The 20,153-nt window shown below is 56.5% G+C and overlaps 1 protein-coding gene and 1 pseudogene across 1 annotated transcript; both read left to right on the forward strand.

Moving 5' to 3' along the window:
- Positions 1-9,758: 9,758 nt before the first annotated feature.
- Positions 9,759-12,721, forward strand: BARX1 (BARX homeobox 1). The gene is made up of 4 exons (XM_037130109.1): positions 9,759-9,981; positions 11,686-11,977; positions 12,066-12,150; positions 12,528-12,721. Exons 1-4 carry the CDS (start codon positions 9,759-9,761, stop codon positions 12,690-12,692), a joined length of 765 nt encoding a protein of 254 aa, XP_036986004.1. The 3' UTR covers positions 12,693-12,721.
- Positions 12,722-14,145: 1,424 nt separating this feature from the next.
- LOC119041982 (protein SET-like) overlaps positions 14,146-20,153 on the forward strand; it is a 160,820-nt pseudogene continuing 154,812 nt past the window's right edge.

Raw genomic sequence — 20,153 nt, forward strand, 5'->3', positions numbered from 1 at the left:
GAGGGGAGGAGAGGCTTCCTGTGGGTAGTGCATTTGCCAGGAAAACAGCCTGAATAAAAGGCTAAATAAAACCTGGCTGCAGAGCAAACTCTAGATGTGGTAGCACAGTAGGGCCCCGGTGCACCAGACCTGGAGTCTGAGAGTGAGGTTGACTTCCATTTGCTATTTTGTCCTGTATCCTAGAGCACAGGAGAGTAAACTGGGATGGGGAGGGGTGGAATAAAGAGGAGCTGGACACCACTCCTCCCCCTATGTCCGTGTCCACCACTGGCCAGTGGCCTCAGGAATGTTAGGGACAACCACCCCTCTCTTGATGGGGGCTTCCTTGGATTTACTCTTACTCACAGCAAGATGGCAGTTACAAGACATGAGGACACAGGACAATTAGAATTAACCCTCTTGTTCTCCACTCCATACAAGGAAGCAGGACATAAGTCCTGCCCACACTGTGGCCAGCTTCATGCCAAAGGGGCCTCCTCAGACAGTAGCTGGCACACACATTGGGGATAAAGATGTATCACAGTCTTTCAGCAGGGAGACTCCCAGCTTTGCCCTGGGTCATGGTAGAGAGCAAAGGTCCCTAAAGTGGTGTCCCATTCTTTTGTATTTTCTCTGCTGAGGCTGAAGTCAGGTTTTGCCCACGCACAGCCCTTACTAAATTACTTTCTGTTGTGGCAAAACAAATCGCCACAAACGTAGTGGCTTAAAACACTTGTTATCTCAGGGTATCTGTGGCTCAGGAGTTCAGGCAGGGCTTAGCTAGGTGCTCTGCTCTGGGTCTCACAGAGTGGCAGTCAGGGCACTGGCTGGGCTGTGGTCTTATCCGGAGGCCCAGTGGAGGTTGGGTCCACTTGGAAGGTCACTCAGACTGTCAGTAGAATCTGTTTCCTTGCTCTCTACTCCTGGAGGCTACCCTGGGGTCCTGGCCCTGTGGAGCAATTCAACAGCAACCCATTAGGGACCTTAATTACATTAGCTTCCCCGCACCCTTAAGGTAACTGGATCAGAGCAGTCGGTGATAGCCTATCACAGGACAGGACAGCCCACATTCCAGGAAAAAGAATTCCTGGGAATGGCGAGGGGGCTGGGGTGGTCCAGGGCATGTACACCAGGGGACAGTCATAGAGCTTGGCCTGCCACACTTCCCTCACTCAAAACTCCCAGAGATAAATTTTGCTCTAATCTGCAAAAGACACATACAACAGCAAGTCACCAGATTTCTAAATTAAGGTAGATTTTTTAACATGAAGTGTGTACATAGGGTATGTTGTCCACACTTTTTTCAACGTGTAGCTTATCATCTGGGAAATGGGCATACAGAATGTTCAAGAACAATGATAACAGTTTCTACAGCCCCATTTTGATCTATGAGAACAGAAGGAAGCAAATAATTGGCAGGACTGCTGTGGATTGTATACCGCACAACCAGGAGCACCATGCACAGAACAGTTAATGATACCCCTGGGAGCTATGTGGTGACAACAGAGGTCTCCACATCTTTCCCAGGGTCTCTGATAGCTGCATCTAGGCACCAGGAGGGTCTGCAATTATACTTCCCTGGCTGAGAGCAAACTGCTGTGGGCACCATAGAATGCAAAAACTGTTTGGGAACAACCTTGTTTCTGGGACAAACCTTTCAACCTCAAAGTGGTTGGTGTCCACACTTCCCAGGTCTTTGACACCCCCTCTGAACTCAGTGTTCCAGAGGGCTTCCCAGCCCTGCCAATGGTGCTCCTCTGCCTCCTCGTGCCAACCTGCCATACCAGGACAGACGCTTCCTCAGCCGCCTCCTCCCCTGCCTTTCCTGACTCTTCTTTGGGTTCTCATAGTGGCCTGTCTTTCCCAAAACTACCACCACATGTCGCCCTCTATTATTGGAAGCCATCAGCTCTCCTAGACAGCTGGGATGCACCTGGATAGGGGCCAGCATGGGGGCCATCCTGTGGAAGGATGCTGTGTGCCCTGGCTCCTCTGCCCTCCCGCTGGGGATGCCCTGCCTGCTGTTGTCTCTGGTAGGAGCAGGCCCTGCCTCCCAGGGCTCTCCCTGGTCAATGGTCAGTGAGGTGTGTCCACACCTATGGCTTCTTTGGCTGCTCTTCTGTACCCAGCCCAGGCCCTGGGAGCAGAAATGCCTTGGAGAGGCAAATGGTGAGGAGCCCATGTTTGGACACAGTAAGTGTGGCGGACCTGTGGACACTGCGTATAACTAAACTTTGGCTACTAAAGCTACCAGTCTGAACCTCAGTAGCAATAAGGGCTGGAGAGAAAATGGAAAAGGACCCTAAAAGGCCACGGTGGTACTATGGAGGGAGGACTGCCTCAAACCCTGGCTCTGCCACTTGGGCAAATTAGGTTGCCCCTCTTCCTTTGCTCATAAATTAAGGGTCAAGTGTTCTCTTCCTAGACCTGAGATGAAATGAGATACTTATAAGGGGGAGGCTCAGTGCGTGCACATACTGAGGTATGTGCTCCTCAGGCAGCTCCTGGGACTATTATAGGTTGAGTAGTACATGTGGAGCCAATAACTGAACTGAGAGATTCCTCAGCAGTAGGAAACTTCCCCATGGACCTTTGGCTGGCACTACAACTACCCAAACATTTAACAACAGACACACATAGCCAGCTCACTACTAGAACATTACCCTCCAGAAGCAGTGAGTGCCTGTCTGCACCTGCCACCCATCTACCCGCTCATCCTACAGCTTTCCTGTCACTTGTGAGCACATCTGTCTCACTTCTTGAGGACAGATGAAATGCCTTTTTTTCCTTTGTATCCTTGCATCCTGCAGGTGTCTGGTACAGAAAGGGGGAGAAAGTCCTTGGGTGGGTTTTCCTTTCAAAGAGGAAAAGAGGGTCCTAGCAAGCCTGGTTAGGACTCAATTTGGCCAGCAGAGGACGCAAGAGCCTTTGAGGCTGCAGAAATGGGTGACATCGAGTAAGCAAGATTTCCTGAAAACACTTTTAGTAAAGCATTAATAATCGTTATTTTTCTGTCATATTCTTCCCCTTTGCTTATTCCTTGCAACGTTTATCCCTTGGCAGCTGCAAAGGCCTGCAGAGGCTCAGGGCTTGGGAAACTCCCAGAAAAATCAAAGCCATGGACCTCTGGTCCATCCACATTTCACCAGCTGGAGAGGATTTAGATGGAATGGAGAGGAAATGGGAAGGACTGGACCAGAGGGAGTACATACACACATCCATGGTGGCCTTCACTCTCTGGGGACTGCTGGCCAGGTCACTGGGCTGTCAGCAGCCCTCAGAGCCTATTAGGTCTGCCATTTAAAGGAGTGAACACCCTGTCATTGGGGTGTGCAAGGAGCTGGAAAGTGCAGTGAGTAATCTCTACTCCAAAGACTATTGTGGGTTAAATGAGATGACTGTAAATGATCCAGCCCAGAGTGTGGGTATATTAGTATCAGAAGATGTTACATTGTTGAGAATTCAGACATGGGAGTAGGAGATGTACCAGATGAATTGTTTCTAAGGCCCCAAAACTATGAAACAATTTTAATTCCAATATTTTTAGATAAGATAACACTTCTGATATGTAAGTGGGTACATTTATACAAGGAAAAAAAAGTAAATCTAGATCAGGAATTGGCAAACTATAGCCCACTGACTGTTTCCTATTTCTGTAAACTGAGAATGGTTTTTACATTTTTAAATGGTTAAAATAAATAAAAATAAGAATAAGAATATTTCATGACATGTGAAAATTACATGAAATTCAGGTTGTGGCATATGTAAATGAAGTTTGATGGGGACACAGCCACACTCGTCATCTACCTGCCGCCTACGGCTGCTTTCACACTAACAGCAGAGTGGCATTGCTGCAACAGAACCGCACGGCAGGCAGAACCTGAACTATTCAATTATCTGGCCCTTTACAGAAAAAGTCCTGTGACTTCTGATCTAGTCTCTTAAAATTTGTAAGGAGGATTCGCCCACTCCATTCCCTGTCGTCTTTTCATGTGGGGAAACGGAGGCTTGGTCAGGGAATGGGCTTTGCTCCAGGCCTGTGGCAGGAAAGGACCTGAAGCCAGGGGCCCTGGGCTTGTTGTGGAGTCCCCTGTGTGCTCTGCATGGCATTTGGGCATTTGTGAGGAGGACCTCTGAGCCTGTTCTGGCACAAGAGGGTGCAGAAAGCACACGCGTGATGTGGGGGAGGAGGGCAGGAAAGCTCAGTAACTCCGGGTGGGGCGCAGGGCTCCTGGTTCATTCCTCTTGCTCAAACGAGCAGAAGGGAGGAGGGCTGGCCTGGAACCCAGGAGCCCGGGGTCAGTCCTGGCCTGGCTTCTGAGAGGACTGGGCAGCTGTGGCATCTTTCTGTTTCTCAGGTGGAGGAGGGACTTCTGTGCCAGGTGGAGAGATCCTAATGTGAGTCCCTGTTGGAACAGGCAATGTGATCCGGCCTCCCAGCTGCTTCTGGAAGACATCCTAGAGGAGGTGTAGTGGCCCCCCTTCACCTCGCTGTGGGGCAGGGCTAGGAAGTCTTGCTTAAATGGGGCTTGGCCCCCAGCCCTCCACCCCCAGGCTGCCCTGCTGGCTGGGAGGGATCTCTGGCCCAAGGAAACAGGTCATCTGAACCGTTGGAGGGATCTGCATTTAACACCTGGGGGAGTGGAGCGACAGTAAGTTCCAGGCCTCCTCTTTATTTGTAGGGGACAGACTGTGGCTCGGCCCTTTTTCTGACAGAAGGAAATTGGGAAAGGGAGAGGAGAGCAGCAAGGACGGAGAGTGGGAGCAAAAGAATGTGATGCCGGTAGAGAAGGGAGAGTTAATAAAAGAAGAAAGGGACTAAACGGAGGCAGCGAAGAGGGAAGGGAGAGAGCAAAGGAGTAAAGGAAAGAAAAAAGAAGGAAGGAATATCTCTAGCCATGTTCACGTTTGCCTCTTCTTTGCGGCTGCAGAGACCCGGCCCTCCTCAGGGGGCCTTCTCTTTGCGTCGCGAAGGCAGTCCCCCCGCATCTTCAGGTTCCAAGAGCTCGGGGGAGAGCTGGCGACCTGGCACCTGTCGGGATGGAGTCACCCATTTGACACTTACTCTCTCCCGAAGGCAGGAACGCTCCGAGCCAGGGCAGGTGTCGGACCCAGCGTCCCGGCCTTGGCACTCTCGTCTCGGATGCGCAGCCGCCACAGCTCAGGCAGGACAAGTCCCGAAGGGTCCGCGCACGCTGCGCGGAGGAGCCCACGCCGCCAACGTAGCATTGACAGCCGTGGGGCCCGCCGAGGTGTGGGTGTGAAATGGACCCGGCTCCTCCGCAGGAGGGGCCCCGGGGCTGCGCAGCGTCGGGCCGAATCGCCCTGAGTCCCAGGGGGCACCAAGAACCGATTTTTAATGGATCAAAACAGTTATTGACTACCTGTGGATATTTTAAAAAGCACACTTCTAAATAAAATAACATTTTTTAAAGTCAACAATTCCAGAGGAAAAAAACTTGCAAATTACTTGAAGAGGGAGAATCTGCACAGGCGAGGGAGGGGTGTGTCTGAAGACGCTCGTCCCAAACGCGATCCGAGCCCGGAGCTCACGGGCGTTTGAAATGATTCACAACGAAAAGTCCACAGTGGACTCCAAACTCCGGGGCGGGAAGGCGCCGCAGACTCCCGCTTTCACAACGCGAAGGTTCCAGAGCGGTCCCGGGGAGCTTCGGCCTGCGAATGTCGGGAGTGGGTAGTTTTATCACCCAGAGAAATCCTGTTTTGAAAGCGAGACAAGAGTCTTCGACCATCGTCGCAAGCTCCCAAGCAACCACGGGGCGCGGGCCGCGAGCCGGGCGGCCCCTCGGGGCCGGGTCGAGGCGGCTTCGGCCGCGGGCTGCTCACGGAGACCGACGCGCCGGCGGGCCCTGCAGCCGGTCACCGCCGCGCGAACCGAAGGCCGCCGGAAAGAAAGGGGGAGGAGGACGAGCTTCGTCCCGGACGCCGAGGCCGCGGCGGGGCGCGGGAGTGCCCGGGGCCGGGGGGGCCGGGCCCGTCGGGCTCGGCTTCCCCGTCCATCGGCCCGCGGTGGTGGAGGTGGCGGGACTCCCCGCGGGCAGCGGCTGGACGGCCGCGGTCTCAGGGGAGCCCCTCGATCCAGAAGAAACCTCCCCTCCATTCCCGCCCCGACTGCATTTTGCCAAGTAAACACAAACCCGAGGCAGCCAGGAGAGGAGACTGGAAAACGGCGAGGGTCGGCGCGGGCACTGGCAGCAGCCAGGGCGCAGGCGAATCGCCCGGAACCGGCCCCCGCCCCGCTGCGCCCGCCCCTCCGGACTCCAACTCCGCGTCGGTACCGGGGCTCGGGCTCCCGCCTCCCCGCCGCCCCCCCGTAGACTCCGGAGCCCCCTCGGCGGTGCCGGAGGGAGCGCGAGGCCGCCCGGAGAGGGGAGGGTCTGGCACCTGCGCCCGGGCGCGGAGAGGTTGGGTTAGGGAGGGAGGTCCCCCCTGTCGTCACCTTCGCTGCGAGGCTCCGGGGCAGAAGCCGAGAAGCGGTGGGGAGGGAGCCCACCCGGCGTCCGGGCGGCGCCGGGCCTCCTGCTGCCGAAGCCCCCGGTGGCGGCCGCGGGAACGGGCGGGTGGCCTCGGGCGCTGAAGTCACCTTTTCCACAGCACCCGCTGCGAGCGGACGGTTTCCGGGATTTTCGCGGCGGCGGCAGGAGGCCCGGAGGGTCGCGGGCGTCGGGCGGGGTGGCTTCGCCCCTGGGATGAGTCTGCTGGGCTGGGATCGCGTGGGGGTCCGGAGGCCGCCCCGACCGGGGGCTTCCCTTCTTTGGGCCTCCATTCTCGGCGGAATAGACCCCACTCTGAGAAAACCCTGCCCGGCACCAACGCGGCAATTCCCGGAGAAAAGGAGGCTGTTTGTGTGCACTTTTTCGCCTAAAAGGGGTTTGTTTCTTTGCGCGTGGGTCTGCTTTTGAATGGCGCTGCGGGGAGACTGCGTCCGGAGGAGGTGATCGGAGGCCTACCCGCCGAGGCGGGTGCCTGGGGGTCCGACAAGGTGGAGGCCGGGCTCCCTCAGTCCTAGGGGCCTGCCAAGGCCTGCCACGCATTCCCCCAAAGAACCCCGGGGCCTCATTCCCTGGGGCCGCCCCTCCACTCAGGATTCTCCTGGCCCTTGTTCAAGGTCAGGGGGCAGGGGTGGGGTCACTGGGCAAGCCCCTGAGCCTGTGAAAGGGGCGGCTGGACTGCACTAGTCTTCGGACTCTTCCAAAGCTAGAGGTGAGGCCTCGGTTCTAAAAGTGACTTACCCCTAAATCTGAGTTACCCCAGGTACAAAACAGGTTTGGTAAGGGCTGATCAATGTGATCCCCAAGCCCTCCTATCGGATCTGAGCCCCTGCATGGGGCAGAGATATTTCAGAGCTGGCAGTTTAGGGCAGTGGTCCAGATAAGAAGTGAAGGGATGGAGCAGAGTGTTTGGGCCTGACCCTCCAATGATGCTACCATCCCCAGGCTATTTCCTTGGGAAGATGTGGAAGCAAGAAGAGAAGGACACATTGGGTAGGCTCTCCTGGATGCAGGGTGTGTGTGTGTGTGTGTGTGTGTGTGTGTGTGTGTGTGTGTGTGTGAAAATGGGTCCCATACTATATTTACAGGAAGCAAGAGAAAACCAGCTCTACTCCCTGTGGTCCTTGGGCCATTGCCTCCTCTCTGCTGGGCCTCAGTTTCCCCATCTGAGAAAGTAAGTAGTTATAGAGGGTGACAAACACAGCATCCATCTAGGGAGAGGTTCTCTGTGTCTACACCTGTGGAGGGGTCCCAGCTGGGCTACACAGGGCTCCAAGAAACACTGGCTTTTCTGTTTGCCTGGCTGGCTCTATCCAGTTTCTCCACCTCTCACTGAGAGGGAGGCCTGCCTTGTGTGGGACACCATCACTCTTAGTGGGGTCCCACACCATCCTCTTCTGAAGAGCCCAGTGACTCACAGTACCATGCATGGGTGCAGAACCTGGAGGCCACCTTTCTGTGCTGATGACGACTGTGAGATTCAGGAAGGGGCAGCCGCAGTGGAAGTCTCTCAACCACTGTGGGGAGAGGCAGCTGTACTCTTAGGGTCCTAGCCTTGCCAGAGCCTCTGGTAAGATAGTCTCTTTGTCCCTATGGACAAAGAATCTCAGTCATTTCCTACTCCACACAAAGTCTGGGGCAGGTGCTAGGACTGGGGCCAGACTGAGGATCTCCCTGACAGCAGCTGGAGCTACAGAAACCGCATCACCTTGAGGTGGGGCAGGGCCTTGGGTACGGTAGGCTCTATTTCCACCAAAGTGACCATTGAAAACCCAGGCCAAGCTCACGCAAGAAGGAGAAGTGACCCAGGATCCCAGGTGTGGAACTCCTCAGGGGCGGCAGGCACCCTCCCTTAGCCTCCAGGGGTCACATCCCCATCCACCTTCCCCTGACCCTCCTTGCCCTGGTGAATGAACTATGTATCTCTCTCCAGCAGAGGCTGTGAGGACCCCCACTCGGTCCTCACAACCTGACTGGAGCCAAGTGTCAGCATCTTCTTCAGACAGGTCAGGGCACTGAGGCCCAGAACAGGACAGTGGCCTCTCCTGAGTGGCAGGGGCAAAGAGAGAAGCTTAGAAGAGAGATGAGGTCTTGGGGTTCTCCCCACGACTAGAGCTTATATGCCTGCAGTGATGAGAAGGTGCTAGAGAAGGCTACAGCCTTCCTCAACTTTAATAAGGCTCCAATGCTCAGAAAAGGTGGAATGTAGCCTTTTCCTTTCCTCTTATCCATCCCTTCCTCTGTCTACGGGGATGGGATACAACCCACCCGTTTCCTGGGATTGCCAAGGACGATGTGTCCAGGAACCATTTGACAATATAAGCAGATTGAGGCTGGAGAAACTTTTTCTCTCAGGACAGCTGCGGGAGGGGAGAAGGGAAATGAAGCCGTGGCTGATAAACTGAGGCAGGAGTGTACAGGTACAGCCTCTGCTCTACCAGTTGCACCCCTGCCCACTGTGTCACCTTTGCCAGCAGGCACCCTGGCCGGGAGGCTGCACACCACCACCCTTTGCCCAGCCAAGCCAAGCGGCTTTTGCCTCTTTCCCTCGCGACCTCCTCCGGCTGCTTTAACCCCAGCACAGGCTGCTCCCTTTCCTAGCTGTCCCCTCTTTCTTTAATGCACCCTTTTTCTGCCCTGCTTTGCTTATGTGCCCGCCGGCACGTCACGGCCCGGTTGGCTCCAGCGCCTCTGTTGGTCTCTCTTTGCGCACGGCTAGACGTCCCTGGCACCCTCACATCCCCGTCTCGCATCTTGGGTGGCCCTTGCTGTCTCGCTTTGGCCCCTCTCTCACCTCTCTCGATTCCTTTGCTCCCTTCTTTGGGGGTCTCCTCGCCCGATCTCTCCTGCTCTCTCCTTCCTGGGTGTGCGCTCCGCTGGGTCTTCCTTGGTCTGGGTCCACAAGCCCTTCTCGAGGCCCCCTCCCTCCCGCCTTCCTCCCTTCTCCGGCCCTCCCTCGGGCTCAGCCTTGGGTGGGATGGGGTGGGGGGCGGCTGGCCGCGCTGGGCGGGGCGGCAGGGCGGGGCGGGGCGGTGACGCGAAGCCAGCGGAGCTAGAGGCGCAGCGGCGCTGGGCGGGGGCACAGTCCCGGGTCCGACCGGCGGAGCCCTGCGAGCCCCGCCCGCGCCCTGTGCCTCCGCCCGGCCAGCTGGCGGGGGAGGGGGCATGAGCCGGCACCCGCGCGCCGCCCGGAGCTGCGGGCCGGCCTAGAGCCCTGTGCGGGCCCTGCGCCCGAGCCACCGCTGCCGCTGAGCTGCGGGAGCCGCGATGCAGCGGCCCGGGGAACCGGGAGCTGCGCGCTTCGGGCCGCCCGAGGGCTGCGTCGACCACAGGCCGCACCGCTACCGCAGCTTCATGATAGAGGAGATCCTCACTGAGCCACCGGGGCCCAAGGGCGCCGCACCCGCCGCCGCTGCCGCCGCCGCGGGCGAGCTTCTCAAGTTCGGCGTCCAGGCGCTACTGGCCGCGCGGCCCTTCCACAGCCACCTGGGTACGTGCGGGCCCTCGGGTGCCTGCGGCTGGGAGGGAGGGGGCGAGCCTCGGCGTCGTGAGGACGCACCGTGGACTCCAGGTTGTTCTCTCGCGCCCGGCCGGGAGGCGGAGAGGCGGGAGCAAGCCTGGCGTTACGAGAACCAGGCCTCGTGCCCGGACCGGGCCGGCGGGGAGGGTGTTTGCTCTCTCCTTCTCTGCTGCCCTGCGGCCTCCAGCCCTGCGCACCGAGCCCGTATTCCCAACGCGGGCATAGGTCTGGACTGCTAACCTCGGGCTGCGAGTCAGAGCGACCTCAGGCCGCGGGTGCTTAGGCCTTCGCCAGAAAGGACTAGCCGGGAATGGCCCGGGTTGCCTGATACTGCCCTAGGCAGGGAATCCGGACATTGGGGGAGAGCCCTGCATCTCCGAGGGCTACGCAGGGGGCGGACTCGGGCCAAAGCCGGCCCGAAGCCTCCCGGAGCCCTCGGTCTCAGGCGGGCCACAAACTGGCCTGCACTGCAGCACAGACACCCCTTAGCCTTGCCTGGGGACAAGAGGCCTGGCTGTGAGCCGCTGCCCGACCGGCCCTTCCGCTTCCAGGTCTGCTGTGCCTCCGTGGAGCCTGAGCTGCCCACGGGGGCCTTTCTCGGTTCTCCGGACTCCCTTCCTTCCTTGGTGGAGCCTGCCTTGCCCGGCCCGTGTCCTCCCCACCTCGCCCCGTATTCTTTCGGCCTTTCCCCGGTTCTCTTCACCCTACATCCACCTCTCTTGGCCTCTCAGTGGGGCGGGCGTGCCTTCCTGTCCCGCCTGCCTTCTGGGTCCCTCCGGTTCCCTTGATGAAGCTCGGCCAGCCCTCGCTAGCTCCATAGGACAGCACCTGCCCGGCAATAAGATGACCGTGGGGAAGGGAGGCCTCCTTGTTCTAGCGGGACTGCAGTCCTGCCAGCCATCTTCCTGGGGCCCCCTTACCCTCCAGCCTGTGCTCTGCACTCCCGTGGGTTAGCAGGACCGGTTTGTTCGTTTTAAGTCCAACTTTGATGCAGCCTCACCGCTGAGTGTTGCCTCCAGCTGCCCTGTGGTTAATAATTCGTTTGAAGCGGGCAAAAACAAATTCATTTACAAGTAATGAAAATGGAAACATCTTTACAGGGTAAAGACTACACAGAGAAAACAGGAAGAACGATTTTGGGATTTGTGGGGTGCTGGGACATTTTTGCGAAGGGCTCAAACCTCCCCCTTGCTGTGGACCCACTGCCTGCCCATGGCCATTATGCCCACACATGAGAATAGACCTGCTTACTCCACCGATATTCTTTTCCTGAACACAGCAATGCTGATTTGATTGGGCAAATGCTCATCTTCCTATCTCGCTGCCTTTTCTTCTTGGTTTCCACTTTCCGTGAAACACACTGTGTGCACCTTGTAGCTTCGAACTTGTTCATTGAGAATCCCCAAATCTCAAAGGTGGTATAGGCCAGAGGAACACCAGCACAGAGTCTGAGGTGGGGTAGGTCCCCATTCCCAGACTGGGGGACACTGGCTTTGAAGCGGCTCATCCTAGGTGTGGCTTAAGTGTGAGGCTTCGCAGCTAGGGAGGAGAATTTTGTGCTGGTTGGCGCTGGCTGGGCGCTAGCCCTGGGCCAGCAGCAGGGGATGCCAGGGGTGTCTCCCCCAGGAGGAGCAGCGCCTGAGCTCATCTGGCCCCCTATTCTTTTCCCCGCAGCGGTGTTGAAGGCCGAGCAAGCGGCGGTGTTTAAGTTCCCGCTGGCGCCACTTGGCTGTTCCGGGCTGGGCTCCGCGCTGCTGGCCGCTGGGCCTGGGCTACCCAGCGTTGCAGGCGCACCGCACCTGCCTCTGGAGCTGCAGCTCCGTGGGAAGCTAGAGGCACCGGGCACGGGGGAGCCAGGCACCAAAGCCAAGAAGGGGCGTCGGAGCCGCACCGTGTTCACCGAGCTGCAGCTGATGGGCCTAGAGAAACGCTTCGAGAAGCAGAAGTACCTCTCCACCCCGGACAGGTAGCGTGGGGCCAGGCCTACCTAGCTCAGCGGGCAGTTGGGAGGAGGTGCTGCTCGCCCTGCTGAGGGTGCGCCTTGCTTCTTCCAGAATAGATCTCGCCGAGTCGCTGGGCCTGAGCCAGTTGCAGGTGAAGACTTGGTACCAGAATCGGAGGATGAAGTGGAAGAAAATAGTGAGTGTTCGATGGCTTCTTCGTTGTTGCTGTCGGTTGCCGCCAGGCCCCTGAGCTCTTCAGGAGCCGCTTTCTGCCCCGCCCCACCCCCCAAGCCTTTCGGGCCTGGTGCCCAAAGGGACCCTCTCTGCCCTCTCTCTCCCTCTGGGTGCCCTCGCGCAGCCCACATTTCTTTGTGCCCCGCTGCACCCTCTGCTTCCTGGCAGTCTTGAACTCCCGGCCCAGCTTCTGGTCGGTTTCCCCCAGCCGCGCTCAAATGGCCGCCATTTCCCTTAGTTAGAGGTGGCCTCGGATGGCCAGTCGGCCCTTCAGGTTCTTTCCAGCACAGGGCGCAGGGCACTGTGTCCCGGCTCACCCGTTTCCATGCCCTTGCGCAGGTGTTGCAAGGCGGTGGTCTGGAGTCCCCTACCAAGCCCAAAGGGCGGCCCAAGAAGAACTCCATCCCCACCAGTGAGCAGCTCACTGAGCAGGAACGAGCCAAGGAGGCTGAGAAGCCGGCGGAGCCGCTGGGGGAGGCCAGTGACAAGGGCCGCGAGGACTGAGTGTGCAGTCCCGGGACCCCCTGCGCCACCGCGGCCCCCCTCAGTCCGGGAGAAGCGCGAGCCGGCCCTTCTGCCTCCACGCTGTCTGCTTTGTAAAGGTTTTATTATTACCTTGAATGTGGACAGTTAGGGGCCAAAGAAGGAAGGACACAGACCCTGAAGCTAACCCGGGCCCCAGTGCGCCCGTAGCCTGGACACACCCCGGCGGCCGAAAGTCGCCTGTGCCCAGAGCTCCTGGCACCAGGCGCGCCATGCACATTCATGCCCCTTTCCTTACCGCACCCCACCCGCCTCGGACGTCTCTCGGCCGGGAGGCCTCAGGCACACACCAGCTTCCGAGCTTCCGGGACCCTGTGGCTGCACAGGCCCCCATGGCCAGAGACCCCCTACGGACAACCTGGCAGCTCAGCCCTGAGGCAGGGTCCCCAGCGTTGTTGGGGTCCCCACCCCTCTCTTGCGAAGACAGTGATTTTTTTTTTCAATAAAATATTTTATGACACAACGGGTCTACATTAGGGGTTTCTGAGTACGCGCGGGGGGTGGGGTAGGGTGGAGTTGAGTTGAGAGATATTATCAGTGGCTTCGGAAATATTCTTTCCTGGATCATGTAGAAGGACCCCTGACCTGCGCCACTGGGCCCACGCTGAGCATGGATGGCTGTGGCTCCGGTTGCAGGATCCTCAGAATCTCTTCCCTCTGGGCTGCAGGGTTGGTCTGAACTGCTCAGCCCAGAGTGCTCAGGCGTAGCAGCCAGGCTTTATAGGGGTCCCGTCAGTCAAAAGAGCAGGAGCCCCAGGCCACCTCGGGGTTCACTCAGGAAGTGGTGGGGCCTGATAGCCTCCTCGGTTTCTTGTTTGGTGTCCTAAGACTTTAAGGACCGTTTGTGGTGCTGCTGGCCGGCCCTTCCTGAGGCCAATGGGGAGCCGAGGACTTGAGGTTCACACAGAGGACACACCAGCGGCAGCTCCAGCCCAGAAGCGACAGCCTCCGAGTTTTCGTGTTCTCCAGAGGCGCACTCTGGGTGGCAGCCCCTGGCGGGAGAGCCTTGGGGCAGTGAGGGCTGCTAACTGGAGCTGAGGACTGCAAGCTGACTGAGCTCCTGTGAGGGCAGGCGTTCCAGGGGCACATCTTCCTGGGGTCTGGCCCGGGGCACCCCCTCCTTGCAGGAAGGCTTCAGATGCCTTATTTTGGGTCTAAGCTGGGCTGGGGGCTCACATGTGGGTGGGATCCTTGCTCTTCCTACTAAGACAACGGCCACAGGATGGGTTTGGGAGATGACCACTTTCCTTTTTAAAGTTGGGGGAGAGACCTACAGAGTTCCAAGCAGGATAAGGATTTGAAACCGTGTCCTTCCAGGTGGCAAATACTCAGAAAAGAGGAACATCATGCTCAGATGCAGGCTTTGCGTTTCCAAAGAACATAAGAACAACTATGGCTTCTACCTGTAGTGGGCATGGCTTCCTTTTCTAATCGTGGCTTGACTTACCCTTCCTGGAACCTGCACTTGAATTGCTGGTGCCCAGGCACCTCAGAGTTTGACTTAAAACCAGGAGGAGTGAAATCCAGGATGCTTCCTGCTGCCCCGGGTCCACTCAATGAAGTGGTCCTCAGTCCTCTGGGAATCTTTCTGCCCAAGGACCAGGCTAGCCAAGTGAGGCACACTGCTGCACTTAATCCTCTCTACTGCAGACAGGAGGGGAGTGAAGGTCCTAGAAGTTCTGTCTGGGCTGCACCTGGAGGACGGAGATTCCAGCTACAGCCTTTGTCAACCATGCAGCGTAGTCGAAGGAAGGAGGGTCACAAAAGGAGAGAGGAGGGATTCTGACCCACATTCCCCCCAGACCATTCCAAGTCTCAGGTTTTACTAAGTCTGAGGAACTTCACCTTATGCAGATTGCCCTGTGGTTCCACTGCTTTTCCCCAACAGAACCTCCTCACTGGACTGGACTAATCAGCTGCCAAGGAGAGGGCTTTAAGAGGGGACGTCAAGCAAATCCCACAACAGAGCATAGCGGCTGCAATGTTCCAGCAAACACAGCCTGCCAGGCACAGATAGGAAACCTGAGGCAGGCACGGTTGCCCCAACACCAGCTGATCAGTGGGGGAGCTGGGCCCTCCACAAGAAGCCTAGATTCCAGTGCTGGCGGGGTGGGAGTGGTTTCTGTCACCACCCGAGCTCCTTGTGGACAAGGCAACCACGGCAGACCGAGTCCGTGAGACTCCGCAGAAGCTCTGGCCCGCTACTGGGAGAGCGAAGGTGCGGAGGTAAAGGATGTGCCCCCGCATGCCGAATTCCAAAGCGAGGACCGCAGCCCTCACAGCCACACCTCTAGGTACAGGATTGTCTCCCATCCACGGAGGCGAAGCCTTGTGCCCGGCCTGAGTATTACCTGCCCCGGCCACCCAGCTCTGGCCACCCAAGCCACCAGCACATAAGGCCTCATTCCCCTCCGCCAGCAACCTCTCCCCTCAGTCCAGGTCCCAGGCTTAGGGGAGAGAAAGTCCCCTTGGCCGCTCTCCCGCAACTCACATCTCTTCTCCCACCCAGGATCCCGGGGAAACGAAACCCGAGACTGCTCCAGTAAGCGAACGAGTTCGCCGCAGCGCCTTGCCTCCGGAGCCCATGGCCGGCGGGGGTTGGGGGGTGTGGGAGTGACTTTAGGTGTTTTGCAAAAGCCTTGGACTTGGGGTGAGTGGAGGGTGCGCGGGGGTGGCCAGGACCCTCCCGACGTTAAGAGCCAGGGCGGCAAATGTGCTGAGCACCAGGTTTAGCTTGGCAGCAGGGCCACGAACACGCGCGAAGTTTACACTTGGGGAAGGGGTTGGGGGGGCTTAGGGGAGAATTTAGGGGAGGGTAGGCTAAAGGGAGGGGATAGAGGATTGCATCCGGAGCCGGTGCCCCCGAACCTGACCAAGGCGATGGAAGAGGGACCCTAGTTCTGGTGCCTTTCGACTGGAGCCGGCACTCAGGAAGGTTTGGAGAGAGGCGGGCGGGAAACGGGGGGCCTGGGATCTGAAGTTTATCTGAGTCTCCGACTTGTGGCTGGTTCCTCGGGGCGTGGGTACGGACAGAATGTGACAAGCGCAGCCAGACGCGGAGGTGGGGGGGGCATCCCTCCCCCTGCCTTCCCACTCTGTAAAAAGTAAAGGTTACTTTGGTTTCCCTTCTCCTGGTCTGGATTCTCCTGGAAGGTCAATGGTGGAAACCCATAAGGTCGAAGGGGAGAACCGTGGCCCCAGGGTACATTCACCACATCTGCTGGGGCAGAGGGACCTCTCTTACTGTACCTATGAAGAGACCGAGGCAGCCCAAGCCTCTCAACCTGGCACCCTCCCGGAGCTGCAGGTTCTGAGGAGAAACTTGGCACCTCTTCCATTTTCTTTGCCCTGCTGCCTGATTTCTTTCTGCACTGGAGAGGAACCCCTGGTCCAAAATGATATCCTTGATTGAGTTCCCTTGTCCAGAGAGAGGACCAGTTGATCCCCTGAGCCTCTGCCCTCAAGGCCTCTCCCTGCCCAGGTTTCCAGGGGCCAAAGCCAGGCTAAGGAGCCCATGGGCCCTACAGCTCAGCCTGGCCCAGGCTCTGAGACCTGAAGGAAACTTCTCAAACCACCTGCCCATCCCCACTTTAAGGCTGTAAAAGAGGTGCAGATCCTCACTCCCTGCTGGTGGGTGGGCCCCAAAAATGGCTACAGTGACAAGGCCTTGCAGGCTGTGTCGGCCTGACTCTGGGCCAAGCTCGCACACTCAGTGCAGAAGGTGGGTTCACCTTCTGTTTGAAGTAAGGCCTGGTGAAGGCACCTGAGCTGGCAGGGCCTTCCATTCTGACTGCTCCCTGACTTTGCAATGGGCCTCTCACTCGTGTGACTTCAAAAGTTCCCTTTGTCCTAGTTCTCACATTGTATTACTGAATATCATCAGCTTTAAGACCTCTTTTTCTGGTTTCTTAAATTTTGGTTCATGTGGCAGTTTGTGAGGGAGGTCCCAGGCATTGTGGGTCTTGTGCCTGCAGCACGTGGCTGTCCCTGAGGGAGGGGTTCCAGACAGGACAAAGGTGGTTCTGGGCACAAAGCCTAGATGGAGAAAGCCAAGAAGTCTGCAAGGGAGACAGGATCTTCCTCTAGGTGCAGAAAGACAAGGGGCCGCGGCATGGAGAGAACTTGGCTGGTTCACCTGTGAGGCAGTGGTCAACTGGGATGGCGCTGTGGAATGCTGGGGGGGTCCTTCCAGAGTAAACTGAGACCTCCAGGAAGTTTTAGGGACACCTTAACCCACTGAGTTCCCTGATAATTTCCTTTTTATGTAAATTCAGCAGTGGTCTGTAATAAACATGTATCCAAATAAGCCAAAAAGAGATAGATAAGCACTGGGTCAGGGCTTCAATGGCAATGTTTTTAAATTTTTCCTTTTTTGTGCTTCAGGAAATAATGATGTCTGACATCAGTGGCATCACAGACTTTAATATCAATCGAACCTTTACTGGTCCATTCATTCACTTAACAAACACTTACTGAGTGTGGCAGGCAGATCACAATGCTGAGACACAGTCCCTGCCTTGCCTCCTTGATCCAGTAATGGCCAGTAAGGGAGGTGCCCTCCTCCCACTTTTCAGGTGAAAATAAAACTCAGAGATATGAGGCAACTTGCCTAGGGACACACAACTATTAACTGCAGAATTTGGGTTTGATTTCAGCTCTAGGGGTCTCCACTGTCCTTTAACCAATAGCCTCAAGGTTCACTTTGGGGTGTGGTGTCCCAGATGTCTCAGGGTCCCCCATGGCCTCTGCCTGTCTGTAATCCATTTGTTCACCAAGTATTCATTAAATACCTGCTTTGTGCCAGGCACTGTGCTAAGCATGGGGGACACAGCCTCTGACCCAAGGTGCTCACGCTGGAAGTGAGAAGGCTTAGATAGATAGCAAAGAAGCCACAATTAATCCAAATGATGATTTCAGGGATTAACAAATGCTATGTAGAAAATAAAGCAGGCGGCAGACAATGAGTGAATAGGGGCTTTAGTCAGGGTGGTCAGGAAGGGTCTTTTAGGAATTGATGCTTCAGTTGAGACCCGAATGACAAGAAGAGTGTGTGCCAGGGAGCTGGCAAAGCATATACAAAGGCCCCCGAGGCAGTTAGGAGCTTGGCCTTAAAGGTGTGGGGGGAATTCCAGAGTGGAGGGAGTAGTGTGGAGGGATGGGCAAGGGTAGAGGGTAAAGAGGTGACACAGTGAACCTAAGCACTGCCTGGAAGTAGGGAGGAGGCTGCATCCTGGATTGAGCCCCAGGCAGACACCTCTACCAGCCCAGTTCCTCTGAACTTGGTGTGCACTGCCAGACCCCTGGCAGCTCAGCCTCCAATAGGCAATTTGCTTTTTCCCCCCTTTTCATAAGGATGCAATTTTCTGCGTGCTTTAAGGACATTAGAAATGCGTTTGACTGACAAACCATGCGAAATGCATTAGCAAGGGCCAAGATATTGGAGTCAGTGCCTGCTGGGGAAGGGGCAGGTGGAGGTGGAACAGGCCCTGGGGGTTGTGGGGCCTGGGTGGGGGTGGCTGTGGGTTGCGGGTAAGAAAGACAGAAACCCAAAAAAGAGGAGAGAGAGAAAAGAAGAAGGAGAGAGAAGGAGAGAGAGAGAGAGAGAGAGAGAGAGAGGCAGAGATGGGCATGAGGGGCTGAAGTTTGAAGAGTAAAGAGACAGAAGACAAAGGGGCTAGAAGGAGAGGAAGGTGGAAAAAGGCAGGGCTGGAAGGAAGTGATTGCAGAACTGGGCTTCTTTCTGAGGCACACTCTTCCCCAGACTACTATATGACCTTGGGCAGGAGTGAGTATTGCCTGGTAGATGGGGGGGGGGGGGAGGCGAGGAGGGAGGGGAGAATGGAAGCAGTCTAGGGTGCATTTGTCCATTACTCACTCACATTTCAGCTTCTCGAACACCAAAAAGCCCCTTTTCCTCAGGACCCTTGCATATTCTGTTCCCAGGCCTGTGATGTCCTTCCCTGCACTCCACTGCTGCCCTGTCCTTCCTCCTTCTCCATTCTGGGCTACCACATCATTCCCAGGGCTGTCTGCTTTGACTGCTTTTGCCTTGCTGCTGGCATTCATCCCTGCTGTGATGTCCTGCGCATTTGTCTCGGGTCTGTCTTGGGGCATGGCTGTCTCTGTTGGTCCCGGCCCAACCTGAGGCCCCTGGCAGAAGCTCCTTTCCACCTGGTATTTTCCTTTGCAACAAGGAACACTTGACTTGCAGACTCCTGGCTTCTGTTGTGTCCAATGCCTATTGCAAATGCTCAGAAAACTCCCAGAGTTGGGGGGCTACTTGACTGGGTTCTTTTCTTCCAAGGTCTGTGTGGGTTCTTCTGTCCTGACTTAATAGAGGCTGGTTGTGGGCACAGTGGGGTCTGGAGGGGTTTGGGCTGGCCCTGGAGCCAGGCACCTTCCAGGATGCCTCATGGGGCTGTAGTTCCCAGTCTTTTTTCTCTTTTTATACTATTTATAGTATTTTTAGGGGGATAGGGAGGAAGAGAGATAGAAAGAGAGAGAGAGAATGCTCCAACCAACTGAGCCTGAGCCACAACAGTCAGGGCAATCCTCAAGTCTTGGAGCCACCACAACCCGGTACCTTCCCTAAGATTGTAAGCGTGGCAACACCAACTCCACCATTTGCAGAGAATGAAAGCCAGGTACTGACTGCCTTGATTAATCCTCCTCAGCTGACTGCAGAGTCCATTTCTCAGATGAGGAAACTAAACCACAGAAAAGGGGTGACTTGCCCATGTCCACCCACGTGAAGGTGAGGTGTAAATTCAGGCCATAGCAACTTCCTGGGCTAGCTCTGTATCCTTAAGCCTGAGTGGGTCCCCACAAAGGAGGTGGAATAGTAGGGGTAGTATGGCCCAGGGATCTAAGGCCAGGCTGCTAGAGGTTCAAATCCCAACTTCGTCACTCATTGGCTGTATGACCTCTGGCTAGTTACCTGTCCTCTCTGTGCCTCAGTTTCCCTCTCTTTAAATTAAGGACCATTAACAAAAATCTCACATCATCTTTGTAATTCCTGACTGCTTAGCAAGCAGGCTTTCCTCACAAGGATTTTTAGAGTTAGTGTGATTTACCATCATGTACAGTTTTTAAAGAGGTCATCAGTTGATAGATCCCTGGCCATGTCTCCCACTGATATGACTTCCCTGGGAGGGTAAAGACCCTGCCTATCCTGCCCTCCTTGCCCCATCATCGCTGGACCCTGCCTATCCTTCCATCCCTGTTCCTTCATTCATGGACACTGCCTAGGACATGCAATGAGTACACAGGAAGCACCTGTGGGCCTCAAGCATGAAAACCATGACAGGCAGAAAGATCCTTGGCCAACACCCCACCCCACCTATGTCCTGAAGGTGTTTATGAAGATATCCTACAGTAATAGCCTTTCCTTCCCTCCAACAAGCTTTAGAATGAAGTTTCCCC

The sequence above is a fragment of the Artibeus jamaicensis genome, unplaced genomic scaffold (assembly GCF_021234435.1).
Source record: "Artibeus jamaicensis isolate MK-2021 breed Jamaican fruit bat unplaced genomic scaffold, CSHL_Jam_final scaffold_1964, whole genome shotgun sequence".
NCBI lineage: Eukaryota > Metazoa > Chordata > Mammalia > Chiroptera > Phyllostomidae > Artibeus > Artibeus jamaicensis.

What these genes read in the sequence shown, in the direction of transcription:
- BARX1 (XM_037130109.1), top strand. Translation starts at nt 9,759, where the DNA reads ATGCAGCGGCCCGGGGAACCGGGAGCTGCGCGCTTCGGGCCGCCCGAG. An exon ending in GCCCTTCCACAGCCACCTGG is followed by an intron (nt 9,982 to 11,685) that starts GTACGTGCGGGC and finishes TTTTCCCCGCAG; the next exon opens with CGGTGTTGAAGGCCGAGCAA. An exon ending in GGATGAAGTGGAAGAAAATA is followed by an intron (nt 12,151 to 12,527) that starts GTGAGTGTTCGA and finishes GCCCTTGCGCAG; the next exon opens with GTGTTGCAAGGCGGTGGTCT.